General features: G+C 35.9%; 3 protein-coding genes and 1 long non-coding RNA gene across 5 annotated transcripts; 2 read left to right on the forward strand and 2 right to left on the reverse strand.

Annotated features, from left to right (window-relative positions):
- Positions 1–2,858: 2,858 nt before the first annotated feature.
- On the forward strand, positions 2,859–6,544 carry LOC147536392 (indole-3-glycerol phosphate synthase, chloroplastic-like). The gene is made up of 10 exons (XM_086640620.1): positions 2,859–3,558; positions 3,975–4,190; positions 4,292–4,468; positions 4,605–4,679; positions 4,812–4,856; positions 4,953–5,117; positions 5,243–5,321; positions 5,548–5,630; positions 5,729–5,797; positions 6,338–6,544. The coding sequence occupies exons 1-10, from the start codon at positions 3,403–3,405 to the stop codon at positions 6,419–6,421; spliced, it is 1,149 nt and encodes a 382-aa protein (XP_086496746.1). The 5' UTR covers positions 2,859–3,402; the 3' UTR covers positions 6,422–6,544.
- Positions 6,545–7,157: 613 nt separating this feature from the next.
- LOC147536393 (transmembrane emp24 domain-containing protein p24beta2-like) lies at positions 7,158–10,451 on the forward strand. The gene is made up of 5 exons (XM_086640621.1): positions 7,158–7,388; positions 7,885–8,091; positions 9,055–9,241; positions 9,518–9,625; positions 10,170–10,451. Exons 2-5 carry the CDS (start codon positions 7,885–7,887, stop codon positions 10,301–10,303), a joined length of 636 nt encoding a protein of 211 aa, XP_086496747.1. The 5' UTR covers positions 7,158–7,388; the 3' UTR covers positions 10,304–10,451.
- Positions 10,452–11,047: 596 nt separating this feature from the next.
- On the reverse strand, positions 11,048–14,006 carry LOC147536394 (protein NOI4-like). Of its 2 annotated transcripts, none has more exons than XM_086640623.1 (3): positions 13,874–14,006; positions 12,043–12,225; positions 11,048–11,398 (listed from the first exon to the last, which is right to left on the reverse strand). In XM_086640623.1, exons 1-3 carry the CDS (start codon positions 13,877–13,879, stop codon positions 11,357–11,359), a joined length of 231 nt encoding a protein of 76 aa, XP_086496749.1. In that variant the 5' UTR covers positions 13,880–14,006; the 3' UTR covers positions 11,048–11,356. The 2 variants fall into 2 exon arrangements, with proteins under 2 accessions (XP_086496749.1, XP_086496750.1); XM_086640624.1 differs by having other exon boundaries at positions 11,162–11,395.
- A 1,514-nt stretch (positions 14,007–15,520) lies between these two features.
- On the reverse strand, positions 15,521–17,663 carry LOC147536395 (uncharacterized). Its single transcript, XR_015225662.1, has 3 exons — positions 17,555–17,663; positions 16,847–16,912; positions 15,521–15,781 (listed from the first exon to the last, which is right to left on the reverse strand). It is a non-coding gene; the product is annotated as an uncharacterized LOC147536395 (long non-coding RNA).
- Between the last annotated feature and the right edge of the window lie 590 nt (positions 17,664–18,253).

Genomic DNA, 18,253 nt, shown 5'->3' on the forward strand with positions numbered 1-18,253 from the left:
CAGATGCTTTGATATAAAGTCGTAGGTATATAACCCAAGCTATCGATCTCCAAATCTCCAATCGGATCCAAGATATCTACAAGGACATTGGGCTCTATTTTGGTCGAGTGAGTGTGCCACCACCATCCATCTGAGCCGACACACTTGATAAAGTAGATTCTTGGGAGTGTGGGGAAAGTGGTTATTTCCTTTTCTTTTTCACCGACTGATCTGTAGGATGCCATTCAAAGTTTAATCTATTTATATTTTAGTACAACTAATGTACTAAATACCTTAAATTACCCCTTGAAATAAAATAATTACTGAGACATTCCACAATTTTTCTAAGAGATTCAGTGTATCCAGTACCTTTGTGTTTCTTTTCACTTCACGTGATCAAATTTCTATCCATAGCCTTGTTGCAAGAAGACAAAATTATCATGTGTTAATGTGGGTCATTGTGTCATACTACCTTTTTTTTTTTTTTTTTTGTTGAAGGGTCATACTACCTTTTTGTTGTTGTAAAGATCACACCCTAAACGCATAAACAATTGCATTACTACAATACTTGGGCGAAAGAAAAGATAGAACTATTGTCTAAATGATGACTACGGGCCTATTTAACTAGACTGTCAACTTCAACGTTTCCTTTGCCTGATGTCTCAAAAATATAGGATAGTAGTTTGGAGAAAACTCTTTTTATGCAGGTGGTGATTACCTATAAATCTACCACAAGTTAAACTCATGGACAGTATACCTACACTAGTTTTTTTTAGTTGAAAACCTACACTAGTTCATGTGATATACTATACGTTTGTACGGACTGTTCATATAATCTAAATATATAAACATGGTATGTTCTACATGTATAGCATTTTCTTCAGTTTGGTGATTGAAAAAGTAAACTAATTTATATATCGATCTTCTACAAAATTCAATATTTTATGTAAAAGAGAAATCTTAAAATACAAAGGTTTGTACATTTTTTTACAGACCCGGATTGCCTCAATATGAGTCACCAAATCATGAAATTGTAGTTCCTTAATATTAAGATAAGAAAATAATTTATCTTAACATATAATGGTTGTTAAACTACCTATCCATAAATTAGCAAATGTCTTTTTCTTTTTGTTGGAGTAGATGGATTATGTCTTTTGGCCGTCCCAGGCCATAAGTGTTTCTTCTCTCTTGGTTTGTAAGCCCTCATTATTATTAGAATATTAATCATAAGTCATCATCAATTATGTTCTTTTGGTTTTAGATAAAATCATGTAAAGTACCTAATAAGTACATGATAATTACTATTATGCTTGTTTATGCAGGAAGAGGATCCATCTTTATTTATTTGTAAGGAGCGTCTATAGGTTTTTTTTTTAATTCAGACTGGCTTTCTTTCTTCGGGTGAATCGGGCCGCACGGGTTAGACAAGTGTAAGGGTATTCTTATTCTGATTAAACCTAATCTTATTGGACTTAAACAACACGAACTGAGACTAGTCTGAAGTCCACGATAATAAGTGTATAACTATACAAAATCAGGCAAAATGCTCGAGTTTTATTGGGAGAAAATGTGGACTCATGGCATAAAACACAAGCACAAAAAAGCTAAGTCAATATTTTTTTCTTGGGTCATTGTGTCATACTACCTTTTTGAGACATCAAAGATATTATGACACAATTCTCTCATACATCAGGCAAAGGAAACTCTGAAGTTGACAGTCTAGTTAAATAGACTCGTAGTCATCATTTAGACAATAGTTCTATCTTTTCTTTCGCACAAGTATTGTAGTAATGCAATTGTTTATGCATTTAGGGTGTGATCTTTGCAACAACAAAAAGGTAGTATGACACAATGACCCAAGAAAAAATATAGAATACTAGTTTGGAGAAAACTCTTTTTATGCAGGTAGTGATTGCCTATAAATTTACCACAAGTTAAAACTCATGGACATTATACCTACACTAGTTTGTTTTAGTTGAAAACCTACGGCAGTTCATGTGATATACTATACGTTTGTACGGACTGTTCATATAATCTAAATATACAAACATAGTACGTTCTATATGTATAGCATTTTCTTCAATTTGGTGATTGAAAAAGTAAAATAATTTATATATCGATCTTCTACAAAATTCAATATTTTCTGTAAAAGAATTTTCTTAAAATACAAAGGTTTGTACATTTTCTTTACAAAGCGGGTTGCAATCACCAAATCATGAAATTGAAGTTCCTTAATATTAAGATAACAAAAGAATTTATCTTGATGGTTGTTAAACTACCTATCCATAAATTAGCAAATGTCCTTTTCTTTTTGTTGGAGTAGATGGATTATGTCTTTTGGCCGTCCTAGGCCATAAGTGTTTTTTTTGTTGAACTAGGCCATAAGTGTTTCTTCTCTCTTGGTTGGTAAGCCCTCATTATTATTAGAATATTAATCATAAGTCATCATCAATTATGTTCTTTTGGTTTAGATTAAATCATGTAAAGTACCTAATAAGTACATGATAATTACTATTATGCTTGTTTATGCAGGAAGAGGATCCCATCTTTATTTATTTGTAAGGACTAAGGAGCATCTATAGTTTTTTTTTTTAATTCAGGCTGGCTTTCTTTCTTGGGGGCGAATCGGGCCGCACGGGTTAGACAAGTGTAAGGGTATTCTGATTAAGCCTAACTTATTGGACTTAAACATCACGAACTGAGACTAGTTTGAAGTCCACGAGGAGTGCCAAGAGTAAAAGCGGACCGAAAAAAAAAAAAAAAGAGGGGCGACTTCAGTATCACCCTTTTTCTGCATTAAAATTTTCATGCAAGTGTTGTGATATTTCGATAATATGTGTATAACTATACAAAATCAGGCAAAATGCTCGAGTTTTATTGGGAGAAAATGTGAGTCCCATGGCATAAAACACAAGCACAAAAAAGCCAAGTCAATATTTTTTTCTTATCATTTTAATATTTTCTTTTTAATTTTAATCTTAACTTATAATGTTCACAAACATTTTTATACTTTGTCTTTTTTTTTTTGTTAAAAACATTTTTATACTTTGTGGATCATTATGATGTGGTAAAACCTTAGCCTAATCGGTACGAAACTACCGATGAAGTTAACCAGTATCTGGTGCCAATAATAGGTTCAATCAATAAGTTTAGGTTCCACCGCATCTTATCGACCATATGATTTGCCCAATAAGCTTCGAGACTAACTCGTGTCGACCAGGTCATGTGCCAGTCCATTTCTGGATCGACACGACAGGTTCGCCACCCTCACTCTAAGATAGGAATATCACCTTACATTTGGGTATACCAAATATCTCTTCTAAGCAGAACCAAAAAAAAAGTAGATGGATATTTCCACTATTTTCTAATGAAATAAAAATTCAACCAATCAAAAGTTCAAAACAATTAAAGGAAGGGGAAAAAATGGAGGGAATTTGTATTGGAACAACACCTAGGGTTTCGTTTCTTAATGCTTCTACTCTGAAATGCAGGCAAAATTTCTTGATTAGAAGGATATTTCCAAGGACCCTTCGTCGCGATAGATTGAATATCTCTATTAGCTGTGTTCAATCTCACGAGGTGAAGTATAATATTTTCATTTTGAGATTGAATTTGGGTTCTTTTCAATGTTTTAATTAGCTTTAATTTCGTATTAGAAACATGGAAATTAAGTGTAAAAGAGAACTTTTTCATGATATTTAGGTGGATTACAATTTGAATTTCTGTGTTTGATTGTTTTTGGTATGGAATTGACCAGTATGAGCTTTAATTTAGGGTTTTGTCTAGTAAGAAGCAATGTTTGAGTGCTGGTTGAATTCTCAGAAGTTAGGGTTATTAAAATATAAAATTGAGAGAATACCCAGGAATTCTTAGAAAATTTATAGTAGTTCATTAGTTGTCAAACTTATTTCAGTTCAAACTGGAGAAGGATTATTAACGTCAATATATGATTAAGTTGTTCTAACTTAATAGAACTTTTTGTTTGGTGATTACAGGCAGATTCCATGGATGGAGCTTCACCCATTTCCTCCACAAGTTACTCTGGCGAGAGTGTTGAAGACAGTAACGGTATGAGAATTAGAAGGCGGCCGTCGACTGGACCACCTTCACACGCAGTTGGTCCTTTTGAATTTCGATTACAAAATGATGGTAATACTCCTCGCAACATTCTCGAAGAAATAATATGGAACAAAGATGTAGAAGTTAGACTGGTAATTCCGAAAGTGATCTTTGAATCAATTAGGTTATTTTTTTTCGAGTATTGATTTGGGTAGCTTGCTAAAATGTTGTTTCTACATTTCTTCCGGTTCAGTTTAAAGAGAAGAAGCCTCTTTTTTCGTTGAAGAAAGAGCTCGATAATGCTCCCCCTGTTAGAGATTTTGTTGGAGCTTTGAAAGCATCTTATCAGCGAACCGGTGTACCGGCTTTAATAGCTGAGGTGAAGAAGGCTTCACCAAGTAGAGGGGTCTTGAGAGAAGATTTTGATCCGGTAAATCTTCTGCCTTGGAGTCTTGATATCTAACTACTTGCTATTACTATTCAACCGACCGTATAAAATAACTTCCATCATACTTAGTAAAAAGTAGTTACTTTCATCATGGAGTATTTCATTCATTCTGAAACAGGTTCAAATAGCTCAAGCTTACGAAAAAGGTGGAGCGGCATGCCTCAGTGTTTTAACCGATGAAAAGTATTTCCAGGTAAACTGTTTTTATTTAATTAGTTGTTATAATCTGCAAATATAATCAGCTTATAGTTGGGAAGTTCACAATAGGCGTAAAAATCCAACTACTTATATTTGCGATTATTATTCTTGTTTGTCGGCTTTTAAGGGAAGTTTTGAGAATCTGGAGGCAATACGTAAAGCCGGAGTAAAGGTTCGTCATTTTTTATGAAATATTTTTAGTTTTCTCTACTTTTATCTTCCATTTTGTAATCTTTTATCGAAAGTTTAACTTATTTAAAAAATGCAGTGCCCTCTTCTTTGCAAAGAATTCATAATCGATGCATGGCAAATTTACTATGCTCGAGCAAAAGGGGCAGATGCAGTTCTCTTAATTGCTTCTGTATTGCCTGATTCCGACATCAGTTACATGGCTAAGATCTGCAAAAAGTTCGGGTTGGCTACACTTGTTGAGGTCCGTTGAATTGTCTCACCTTCTTTTGTACTTCATAACTCTATGAAGGAATTTAATTGAGAAAATTTTGACATTCATATAATACTTTTAGATGAGTTGTTATTTTGTTTATATTCTTTCTCAAGGTGCACAACGAAAGGGAGATGGATCGTGTTTTAGGAATTGATGGTATTGAACTAATTGGCATCAACAACAGAAATCTCGGTAAATTGTTTATTTTCTTCCTCGTATTAAGTACAAAAATTGCCTGATTTTCCTACCTACCCAACCATTAATACCAAATATAAGAATTTTTTCTTGCATATTAGCTTCAAGCTTTTCTTTTGTTAAAATTATTGTCAAATCTTTAGTTGGTCTTTGGAGTACTATTACCCTATCCGAAGTTGATTACTCCCTTTTTCTTGGTTTTTCTCATTTTGGTCGTTGACAGAAACATTTGAGGTTGATATTAGTAATACAAAAAAGCTCCTAGAGGGAAATCGTGGCGAAATGATTCGTCAAAAAGATATAATCGTAAGCGTCTTCTACCCCAAGTTATCTGCTTCAAGTCATAGTTATCAATGTCATTTATGTTAATAGGCGTGAACTCTTTTCGCGATTCAACTCTTCAGGTTGTTGGGGAATCTGGGTTGTTTACTCCGGATGATATAGCTTATGTTCATGAAGCTGGAGTTAAAGCGGTAAGCTACACAAACTCTATTAGCTCACTCTGATATTAGTTCTTAAGCATTTGGATTTAGAAATAATCGATGTCATGTCTCTCAAGTCCATATGATATTAAACTGCTAATCGATTTTGAACACATTATCTTCCGTTTTTGATGATTATACTAGTAAATCGATGATTATATCTCCTCCCTTCCTTGTACATATTGCTCACAGAGCAAGCTTTAACGAATGAAATTTCGTACGACCCACCATTGTGGGACCATACAAGAAGTAGTATATATATATATATATGATGGCATTTGGTTCCCACCGGCCTTATCTCTCACCTTACGAGAATTACGGCGTGTGTCACATTTGGGTCTGCTGCCCCATCTTCCCTTCCATCCACCGCTATTATAAATTCGTAATCGAAATAAACCTCTGATAAACTTCTTCCTACACATTTCTAACTAAGAAATATAATCTAAATATGCCTGTCCATTTGATTGTTGCTTGTATTTCCATTTTCTCATGACATATTAGATATTGTGGTAATACGTATTTTGTTTGTAGGTTTTGGTTGGGGAATCAATCGTCAAACAAAGTGATCCAGGGAAAGGAATAACTGGACTTTTTGGTAGAGATATTTCTTCATAATTTATTTCATCATTTTTTGTTAACCCTTCCATTTTACAAGAATTTGGATTGTTATAAATTGTTGTATTTTTTTCCAATTACTCTTAACAAATAAGCTTAATAAAGATTATCAAGTATTGGAAATCTTAGTATTGTTGTGAGATTTGCTTCATCTTTGAAGAACTTGTCCCGTTTTCTTACTTTGTAACCAAACAAGTATGACATGAAAATACTTTTGTATAGGGAAAACAACGGTGAACTCCGACTAATTTAAGGTTATTGTTTGAAATCTGAATTGGGTCCAATTCAATTTATAATGTTTGTTTTCTTATTTGAAAAAAAACTGAAATTTTGGCTGAATTTAGGTACTTGTTGGAATAGATTGGCCCAATATCCGAAACTTTCAAATGACGATCATACCCCTAATATAATTAGAAAATGTTTCTCAAACTCTTCTTTCATCTTCATCTTTCTCACTTCACCACCAACATAAGATCTAGTGAAATCCCTAGGATCTATCTTAACTTACTTATAATGAGCACAAAATAGTTCAACATCTAGAATTCAAAATAAAGAAGAAAATTTAGTTTCTTAACTACAAATTCCTTCTTATATTTATTCTTTTTGTTGAATACTTTTATTTTGTCGGAGATACTTAGCTCATTAAATCAGAACAGAAAATGGCAACACTATCGCTATCGCATCATGTCATTGATACATCATGAAACAAAAGAAGACTAATAACCGTCATACAAAAGACACTTAAATCTACTTAAAAAAAATCTTTGGGTTAATTCCTATTCACCCCCAATTTGTAACCAACTCGTCAATTTGGCCCCATATTGGGACCAATTAGAGTCAACCCACAAATTAATATTTCTAACTTCAACGCTCTCCCAGTAACGGTTTTAGCTTTTCCTAATCCGCTTTTAGCAAACATTTTCCGGATTCCATCTAAAAGGTTTCTTCTCCATCCTGATTTTCAAAGGTAATTTCTCTTCTTTCTTTTTTTTCCCCATTTTTTGATTTTCCCTCAGTTTTGACTTTGTTTGACTAGATCTTCAATCACCTAAACGGTTTCTATGATCTTGGGTTTTCATATTTGAATCCACAATTCTATTATTTGGGGAAGTTTTCATTGATTTGAATGAGCTAGAAATTCATTCTTCAATTGTCGTGTAATTATGTTATAAAGATTGAAACTTTGTGATTTTGGAGTAATAACTTGGGGAAAAAACAATTTAAGGGAGTATGATCTTGATGAATTCTGATCAATTGAGGTAGATGAAGTTTGTTTGGTTGATGCCCTAGTTTCTGTTTGGAGAGAGAAACCCTAGTAGCAGAATGGGTCATGTTTGTTATACTCGAGTCAGATTTCAGAATGTTTGATGTTGACTCATCTGGGTGCCTAATTTGGGATGATTTTGGGCTCTGAAATTCCTAACTAATTGCCTTTTGAAATGCTTACTCATTGCCTTTCACAGATGGAATTTCCGTCATCAAAATTGATCATTATTGGAGTTCTTGCCATTCTGTCAAGCCTACAATTTGCTGTTGGGATTAGATTTGTGATTGATAGAGAAGAATGCATGTCTCATTCGGTTGAATACGAAGGGGATACTGTTCACGTCTCTTTTGTGGTGGTTAAGGCGGAAGGATGGCATTATGGTGGTGATGGTGTGGATCTTGTCGTAAGTTCAATGTATCTCTAATATTTGTTTATGGAGTTTGTCATTTTTCTTATTTCCTCCGTAGTTATTTGTTGTGTTGCGTGTTCTTTTCTACACTCCCTCGGGTTAATCTGATTATTATTCGATCATGAAAGGAAAATAATTGATCTCCTATTTATGTGAACTCAATGAAATGTGAATATTTATCGGGTAGGATTTAGGAGTTATGTGGAGTTGGGGTGTGCAAACACAAACAAATGGCTTAAGTTTATGAACACATTGAAATTGTTTTTCTTGCATTATCATAAATGAGAGAAGTGAGTTATTTCGTGGGAAGAGCGATAGCAACCTTAACTGAGTCTGTTAATTTGATAGAATACTCACAGGCTCAAGCTTCTTCTATTGTCTTTGTTCGGAAAAAAATTGAAGAAACTGAGAAGGAACTTGAATACCTCAGTTACCTTTATGTCATCATTAATGTAGTTGTAAGAGTAAATCAATGTTGGTCTCAGTGAGCACCTAGACTAGGCACTAGCGGAAGATTGCTCATGGAAAAAAACTGAGGTGTTCTTGCTATTAGTCATTAAGTAAGACATCTGGCTGAGAACTTAAGTAAGATATTATGGTGTACCTTCAAAGTAAAACTTATTGAGTATTAGAGTAGAAAACTAAAAAATTGTGAAGGGGATATACCACAGGAGTTTTTCAAGTTATTTCCTCGGTTTACACTTTTGTTGAAGGGTTTATACATCTTTGATTCTTTGTATGTTAGTCATGTAGTGAAATTCGGTTTACAAGACTAATGTGTAGGTTGGAATGTAGGATACTAATGAAAAATGGCGAAACTGTAAGAATTTTTATTGGCAAAGGTCCATATTTGTTTGCTCATGAAAGTGTTTCTGCTGAGGTTCATTTGATTTTGATTCACACATCTACATGTTTGTTGTTAGTAACTTGTCCGATACATCTATTTGATATTTTCAGGTGAAGGGGCCTACTGGTGATCAAATCCATGATGCTCGTGATAAGACAAGTGAAATGTTTGAGTTTGTGGTTCACAAGAAAGGAGTCCACAAATTCTGCTTCACGAACAAGTCTCCTTACCATGAGACCATAGATTTCGATGTTCACGTTGGTCATCATCTTGCATACAATCAGCACGCCAAAGACGGTAACAATTTCTTTTGTGGGTTCAATCGTTTTGTTTTTTGAACACCCTCTTGAACAGTAGCACGGTTGAGAATGGAACGAAAACCCAGAGGTGTTAATCCGGCGGCAACTTGTTATAAGTTGGCTTTATATTGATATTGCGGCGCATCATCCCAGCCTGTGGGCCGCCCGATCAGAGTTGCCAGAAATTACCGGGATTTTCAGCTGTTACCAATAGAGTTATTGCTCTCTGAAATCTTAATTAGTATATGTTGCTAAAGTATAAGAATGCCTGCAGAGCACTTCAGTCCCCTGCTGGAACAGATATCCAAGTTGGAGGAAGCTCTTTACAACATCCAGTTTGAACAGCATTGGCTAGAGGCTCAAACTGACCGGCAAGCACTGGGTATGAAGACTTCACCTTCCTTCTTGATTTCTAAATTATGCCAACTTCTTAGTTCTGAGATCATGGTACTATCCAAAATGCCTGTTAATGAATCATTACATCATAAATTTTTATACATTATATGGCGTAGACTGATGAAAAGACGGAACAAACGCGTAAATCACCATAGAAACTAGCATTGAGGGCCATAGAAACTTATGTAGGAGGCCGAGAAACTAACCGCAGCCCCAAGTATGAACCCCATGACCTCTTGGATTTTGGACCTCTTGGATTTTGGACGCACACACACACACACACATTACACTCACACACACACACACAACTCGCGAAGTTCACTAATTCTATATTAAAGATTATCCACGTAGTTAATGTCATGAACATCTGAAATTCTGAATTGCAATTAGAATTTTGTACCACTTTCTAAGACTCATTGCTCTGTACATTGAAAGACAAAGGAAAAACTTTCTTGCTCGACCAAAACTATGTGGTCAGGTTTTAGCATGTTGTACAATTTCTGAACCTTCCTTTGATTTTTGGGTTTCAGTAAATGAAGGAATGAGCAAGCGGGCCATCCACAAGGCCATCTTTGAATCAGCTGCACTTGTTGGGGCTAGCGTTCTCCAAGTTTACCTCCTGCGTCGTCTTTTTGAGAGGAAGCTTGGCACTTCTAGAGTTTAGATTCATCTCTGCGACATTATATGTATTACATTTTCACCCACGTCTAAATTTATCAACTCAACCTAGTTTTACTTCTCTCTTTTTATAGCTGAAAAGATATATTTGTACACTAATTAGCTAACAGGTAATTTATCTGAGTTTTGGATTATTCAGTAGTCCATTATCTGGTTGTGCTAGATCAACTTCTTTCTGCACCTGTCTCGACTCCTTGAGATCTTCTAACATTTTTTTAGAAGGTATCTTCTAACATTTTTTTAGAAGGTGATGTGTATATCGAACCCGATACCTAGAGAGTGGGAACCTACTACTCCTGCCATTGGCAGATCTTCGAACGATTGTTCCAACAATTTCAAGGACACGAGCTTATTTTAAATTTTCATGACTCTAAGTGCGCCTGTGATCCGGCTATAGCCTTCCTTAAGCATTAAAGGTGCTCCAAGCGCCTTGGATCTCTCTCCATGGGGCATCCAAATGAGAGGGGCACTTCACATTCGAAGCTGAGCCTCCATCAAACACATTACAAAGCCTGGACTTGGGAGGTTTGAGGCTCTCACAGTGCCAAAAGCAAGATGGGAGGTCCTTATGCAATTCCACGCAGACTCATCACATGAACGGGACGTAGCAAGAAGGGGTTGGGTGGGGTGAGGCGAGAACTAGCTCGCTTCTTTACCATCCACAATAGTAAGAGACAGCCGGAGGAAGTTATTCCGATGATCCGGCTGGCCTTCCATACATATACAGGTCTGAAGAATGCAAATTGACTTCAATTGATAAAAATATCGCAAATAATAGTGGGTGTGGTCAAACAACAAAGAAGAAGTTGAAGCTAAAGAACCCAGCTCCAAGTAACCACCATTCTCAACCTCCAAAGCTTCTTTTTGTCTATATATTAATATAATTACAATAAGATAACTGTCAGTCGTTTTTCTCGTACAAATCGATCAACATTTTCCCTGATAAACCCAGATTTGTATTCGCAGGACCTTTCCCAATCTAGCATTATTAATAAAATCTTCAGTATTCTTGATCGATCTTGAAGCATAAGGTCTCTTATCACTCCTGAGACGAGGGTTGCACACAGCAAAACCATTTCTTCTGCACAAAAACGGTTTTTTTTAGTCGAAAGTCCGATAGCATCTAGATGAGACATATTACAACATCTTATATTAACATATTTTAGATTTAGGATTCTAACTTCATAACAATCACTACCAACTAAGTTCATCCGAAAAATAAAAGTGAAAAAGGTAAATGGGTTCAAATTGATTGTTACTTCATTATATCATGAGAACTTAATGCCCAAAACGAGAATACATAAATATATTTCCTTGCCTTAGTTAATGAGTCTTTTATTTTTTACTTTTCGATCAACCATTGTTTTTTTACATTACACAAAGAGACATTATGGTAGAGACTGTAGAGTGGGGTACTTTATGGTTCTATCGATTATGTGCAAGTGCATACATAATATACGCACAAAATCTAATATTTTCCCCATAAAGTGGCTATGATCTTCTGAGTATCCATGTTCAATATGGCAAAAAATACGAAAAAGGACTAGACAGTTGTTTTCATATATTTACTTTTTATGGACTTCTATATCGAAATAAGGCAAGACCCAGAGGTGGACCAACCAGATATAGTATTATTTTGATCGAAATTGTTCACTACAGAGTGGACAATGAAATAATGCCATTACTAAAGAAAAAAAAAAGTTGAGATGCGATGCAGTAACTCACAGATCTGGATTTGCCGGGAGTTGAGCCCTTCTTAGAGGATGAATCATCCTTTCCTGGTGAGTCAGCCTTGCCGCCGGTCTTCTTGTCATTCCTGGCTTTGTTGAAGATCACGGTGAACCCCTCGGCGGAAGCAGGGTCATTGACGTCCCATTCACCGAACTTCGGCAATGTCCGCCCATTGTCCTATTAAAGCATCAAGTATTCTATAAATATTCAGATAACTATTCTAGACAAAAAGAATAGCTGAAAATGAAGCTAATTATACATTAAATAGCACAGTACAACTGTCCTTAAATAGAGCACATCATAATCATACTCATGAAGTTGTTTTGCCTTCAAGATTCCTCTTTTTCCAAATTTTAGCAACACGTTTAAACCCACAGCAAAATGTCCTAGCAGACAACCTGAATAAGCTACTCAACAGTACCATTGGGACTTTGATTAGTCCAATCCGAGTTCTCGTGTGGGATTCATGGAGTCCGAATAGTTCTTTTATGAACTTCTTGAAAGGGCACAAAATACCAATATAGAAGTTATGGGCAACGACAAATGCTGATTTCAGATAGAGTTTCTGAAGTGGAACTAATCTTCTCAAAGTAAACTCTTTTCCATATTGGCTTTGCATATAGGGAAATGGTCAACCTTTACGAGTATTTCATTAGATTAATGAAATGAAAGAAAACCAAAGAAGAAAATGAAAACCATGACAGAGGAATATATTATCAAAATACAATATATTTCATTTCTGCAAAAAGCTCTAGAAATAAATGTACATATAGAGAAACGGAAAGCACAAATATATTTCCAAAAATTACTAAGCATCATTTAGCCCATAAATCTTTATTCAACTGCATATCCGTATTAAACCTAACACTCGTAACTATACCTGAGCAACGTTGGCTAAATAACATGGCTAACCATTCTTATCAGTGTACCAAATTAAAAGCATTATCCGAATAAGTCAATTCCTGTAACTCGGGAAAGTATGTTTTAGGTAAATAGCGTGACGGTGGTGGAAGACTGGAAGGTGTTTAGAATTGCTTTCCTTAATCGTAAACAATGAACCGATTTTGTTTCGCAATAACATAAAATGTAGCAATTTAGAGATAGCCAGGCAAACCCTTCTATTTAACAGACACAAATACGGGGGAGATTGAGAAACCACGTCTAAACTATCTTTGAAGTTAGGTTGACGAAGGTAACCTAATTTAGATAATACAAATATCAAGCATAGCCAATTTAGTCCAAATAGTTGATACCACAACACAATATATCACCAATATACCACGAAAAATCATTCAAAAGCAGAAACAATATCGATCTAACATATAATATCGGTTAAACTTAATAAGGGTTTTCAACTAGTAGATCTTTCCTTCTTCTCTAATTTCCTTTTTTTCATTATCATCTTCAATATATCAGTCATATAGCTTAATCCATGATCTTGGCCAATAAGGTCCTACTTGTATTTGAACTAATGGTATAAAAAGAGAATCTTTAATCACCCAAATGATAAAACACCAAAACTAACAACCATAAGAACAATAAGCGATTCATCAAATTCCCACAAATTGAATTCAATTCTAGAGTTTCTCATCTTCCCTATCCAACAAGAGCAACAAGATCACCAAGAGAAAATTAAAAGAACAAAGAATTCATGAATAATCAAATCACTAGAATCAATACAGAAGAAAAATTCAGATGAAAACCTAAATTAGGAAAACAATTGAATCAAATTCAGGACATAATGAAAAAACAAAATGAATTCATCAATCAATTTAAAGGAGAAGGGGAGGTAGAGGTATAGAGAGAGAGGGGAGGTGGTTATTACCGACATGAATACTACGTTGAGACAGATTCCCGAGAATCAGAAATCGTCTTCTCCCTCTCTGCTAACAATGAATAAGAGACAATGGAAGATAGAGAGAGAAAATATATTTATAGAGAGAGAAGAGAGAATGGTGGTGGCACGCGAATCTGAGTTAGGCAGAGAGAATATGTTTCCATGTGAACGGACCATTCTCTATTGGTCCCACCCAACTTCTAAAATATTCATGGGTCATTCTCAACTTCTTCTTCTTCTAAAATATTAACGGACCAATTTGACACTCATAAGGCTGGAACTCCGAAGAGGGAGTGTCCAAGCACTGCACCAAGTAGCATGACGTTTTTTTGTGATACGTGCGGAATTTTTCATGGTATAATATGCGTTATTTTGGGACATTTGAAATAATTACGTGGACAAAAAAGAAAAGCCTTAGAATATGTGACATATTACGAGGACAAAAAAAAAGATTTAGGGCCATTTATCTTATAAACTCCGCATCTTTCTTCTTTACACTTACTATATTTTTATCTTCGTCTTTGTACTTCACCACCAGGTCCACGACCACACTCTCTTTTTTATTTCTCCTGTTATCTCTCCTTCGCTTCTATCTCTCTTTCTCTAGGTTTTAGGGGAAACCCTTAGACACTCTAAGAGTGTTTCGCCTGAAGTCCAAGAGAGAGACATTCAAAGAGATTTTCACCTAAAATCATACAGAGAGAAGAAGGAGAAAGAAAGTAAGAGAGAAAGAAAAGTACAAAGAGATAATAGGGACGCTAATCGTAGGTGGTGGTGAAAGTGGTTGTCACAATGATGATGAAGAAGATGAAAATGAGATAAAAAAAAAAGAAGACCAAAAAACATATACTATTTTTAATCTGATGCTTTTATAATAGGGCACTCCTAACTTGGTAAAGGCAACTGAGTCTAATTAGATTTAGTTTGTTACGAAAATATAATTTGTCCGCTCAAAACATTTCAAACATCATCTTAGTTGATTTTATGACCAGAAGTAACTTTTTTTTGTTGAAACGTACAATAACATTAAATAAGAGAGTTTTTTTTGTTGAAAGAAAAAAAAAAAAAAAAAAAAAAAGAGAGTACTTATTAACTAAAAAAGAATGGACATTCTTCCAGGTCTTGGATCTATTTTCCTTTCTCGCCCATTTAGCTAATTTGTCTGCTTGATCATTCTTCTGTCTTTTAATGTAGCTGAAGATGACATTTGCTAGTCTTCCTTTGACTTCTCGAATTCTTTTTATGTAGACTTTGGACTGCCATTGAATGGTATGTCGGCTATCTTGAATGTGCTTGATGAGGTTGTAGTTATCGCTTTCTATGATGATGAAACTTTGGTTGTTTTCTTCTGCCCAGAGTAGACCTTTAAGGATTGCTAGCGCTTCACTTTCTTCGCTATTTCTCGCTCTGTCTGAGGAAGCTGATGCTTCAATGAATTTCGAATCCCCATTGTGGACTATGAGTCCAGTACTGTGACGCCCCGTGTCCCAAAATAGACACGACCACGCCCCGGCAACTCACAGACGAGACAAAAATCCGACAGAATCTCCTCTGTAAATCGAACCGGTCGCACCTGTAAACCTGTCATGCAAACCATACATTCGCATATACAAGAATAAACTATTAAGCGGAAGCTAAACAAACTCAACTCAATTTCGGGTCGAAACCCGAACCACAAACATACAAACGCCTCATACAACACCGATACAACTTATAAACAACTCTAAGTTTTACGTATATACATATTAGAGTTTGGTTTCTGCGATAAATACATAACTTGAAAATAACGAAAAATCATATAAAACGACATAACTCCACTAGCCTCGTCAGACAAGATCACCGGCTGGAATACACACTCCGCCTCGAGGCTACAACCAAGAACCTGCACACTAACAACTGGTAGGGGGTCAGAATACTCACCGACACGAGTTATTCTGGTAGAAGACCAATCCAAAACCCATCACGTTTTCAAAAGTTCATTTAATAAGTCGTAAACATCATGACAAAACGAGTTATCAAACCAGTTACTGTATATACTATATACAAAACCATTTTCCTTAATCTAGCAAGCAATAGCAGTGATTAGCTGCCCACCCATGGTGCGCTCCCAATAAGAGGAGAGTACCTCAGGAGAACCTAGAGTACGTTAGATAGTACCAGCCCATTTATGGCACTAGCTAATGCACTACGTCTCCTCGAGAAAGAGACTTACCCCTAGCCGGTAAGTCCCTCTCCCACTAAGGGACTCCGCAATCATTGAAGAGTTTACCTCATGATACATATATACCTTAAGTATCTAAATAAGTTTTTGATCACCGAGTTCGAATAAGAGAGCCGTCCCCCAATACCCATGGAAGGACCTGAACCTCATTCTCTTCGGTACCCTGTCATGCATCTAATGCGATCTTTCAAAATCAGTTTCATTTGTATATCAAAACCAATATTCATATTCAATTCATTATCTTATCAAACACGGAAGTGGAACAACCAAGAGTCATATCGCCACAAAGCAGAGGGATTCCCAATCAATGTCACCTCCCAGACGAGCGGTCAGGAGTACGTCCCTGAGCCTCGAACTGGAGGCACGAGCACCAATGGCCAGCAAGTGAAGCACTCTACTCCCACAGGTCTCATGACTAGTGTCGCCCACCTCACCGATCTCACACGGGTCACACCCGTGTCCACATGTCCTCCTACCCTCAATGGCTACATGCCCGTAGGTTGACATAATCCGCAGTCGGGTACATACAAGAAAATCCCAAGTAGTTTGCAATCACAGTAAAAACAGTTCAAAAACATTTCTCGTATCACAGCAAACTATTTCAAGCATATTTCAGTTCATCACATAAATCGAGTTTCATGCTACCTGAACTCTAGTTATAATGGTGCATATATAACTATGGAATCTAGCATATTCATTATCTATAAAACCATGCTGGATAAAGGATTCAGAACCCCTACCTCAGTCCTTGCATCACCAAAGACTCCCGCCTACCAGACGACCTTATTCCTCCTCATTCGCAGACTCTGGGATAAGGAAGAATAACCAAAACCGAAAAGAAACATTAGGTTCTTATACTAAGAACCTTCGTAAATAAAAAGAATCATTAAAACAAAACCATGAAAACTTAAAAGCAAATTCGCTATCTTCGGAAGACTTCAAGTGTCTATCGAATCGATCTCTAACTTCGTACCTATGTCTCCTGAATATCGGAAATGCCTACGAACCAATCAACCAACTTCCTATAAATTCTATTTTACATTTCAGAGTCTTCATAGGCTGACAAATCATATAACGAACCTCATAATATAAACCTATAACTGAAATTGTCCATTCCTATGAAATATGACAAAATTCGGGTAACCATCTCTATTTCAGTTCATTCTCAAAACTAGTCCAAATATGAAATTCGAGCCGTAAAATAATTCGGCAGCACCCCATCTATATATGGTCACCCCAAAATAGTCCATAACATTCTAAACGTGATCCTGAACATAAACCATTTGAAGAAATCGAATAATAATCGTCTAAATAGCTCCAAATTTCGATCCCAAATGAAATTAGTACAACTAAACAGTATACGAAATAGCTATCATAAAACTACCAAATTCGGACGAAATTGAAATTTCTGAACCGCTAAATATATAGAACAAGTCGAATGGGATTACCTGACACAAATTTCATTGAATTCCGACAACTGAGCGCGAAGAAATTGACGACGGAACATTCGAACCATTAAACCTCCCAAACTTCACGACCAAAACCATTTGATATTTTAGTTCTCTGCTGTGTAAAAGTGGGTTAAAAGAAATTGGTTTAAAGTGGGGTCCACCTATAATTTTAAAATAATCAAACTTTATCCCCTTCCAACACGTCCCACATGCATGCACGGCAAATTCGTTTTTAAGGCAAAAATGATGCCACGTGTCGTTGTATAAAGTGGCCAGCTTACTTAGTTCCTTTTAAGTCCCTGAGTTTTGTCCCAATTGCAAAATACCCACCAGTTTGGACGTTTTACTAATTTAGCCCCTGTTTTGACTTGACCCAAATGTCAAATAATCCCTCAACTAAACTTGAAAACATGGGATGTCACAAGTACCAATATTACTTTCTATCGCCACAAACGAGGCGTCAACATTAATTTTAAGGAAAGGGTTCGCGGGTGGGTTCCATTTGTCATACTTGTCCTCATTCTTGCTAACTTTGGAATTATTTTTTTTGGGAAGCTTTTGATCGATGTAATGACCTTATTGATGTCCGTGATGGTATATTGAAAACAGTTATCACATCTCATTTTCCATATATTCCATAGGATGGTGGCAAAATGAATTCCATTTGAGGTGGTGTTCGTTTGGGTAGGGTTTTGC

The sequence above is a fragment of the Eschscholzia californica genome, unplaced genomic scaffold, assembly GCF_041429995.1.
Source record: "Eschscholzia californica isolate CP2 unplaced genomic scaffold, dmEscCali1.0.p SCAF_5, whole genome shotgun sequence".
NCBI lineage: Eukaryota > Viridiplantae > Streptophyta > Magnoliopsida > Ranunculales > Papaveraceae > Eschscholzia > Eschscholzia californica.

Excerpts from the sequence above, each read along its gene's own strand:
- LOC147536392 (XM_086640620.1), top strand. The coding sequence starts at position 3,403 with ATGGAGGGAATTTGTATTGGAACAACACCTAGGGTTTCGTTTCTTAAT. Across the intron at positions 4,469-4,604 it reads TGAGAGAAGATTTTGATCCG|GTTCAAATAGCTCAAGCTTA; the intron begins GTAAATCTTCTG and ends ATTCTGAAACAG. Across the intron at positions 4,857-4,952 it reads TACGTAAAGCCGGAGTAAAG|TGCCCTCTTCTTTGCAAAGA; the intron begins GTTCGTCATTTT and ends TAAAAAATGCAG.
- LOC147536393 (XM_086640621.1), top strand. The coding sequence starts at position 7,885 with ATGGAATTTCCGTCATCAAAATTGATCATTATTGGAGTTCTTGCCATT. Across the intron at positions 9,242-9,517 it reads CAATCAGCACGCCAAAGACG|AGCACTTCAGTCCCCTGCTG; the intron begins GTAACAATTTCT and ends GAATGCCTGCAG. Across the intron at positions 9,626-10,169 it reads AACTGACCGGCAAGCACTGG|TAAATGAAGGAATGAGCAAG; the intron begins GTATGAAGACTT and ends TTTGGGTTTCAG.
- LOC147536394 (XM_086640623.1), bottom strand. Across the intron at positions 11,399-12,042 it reads CTCCCGGCAAATCCAGATCT|AAGAAATGGTTTTGCTGTGT; the intron begins GTGAGTTACTGC and ends GTTTTTGTGCAG.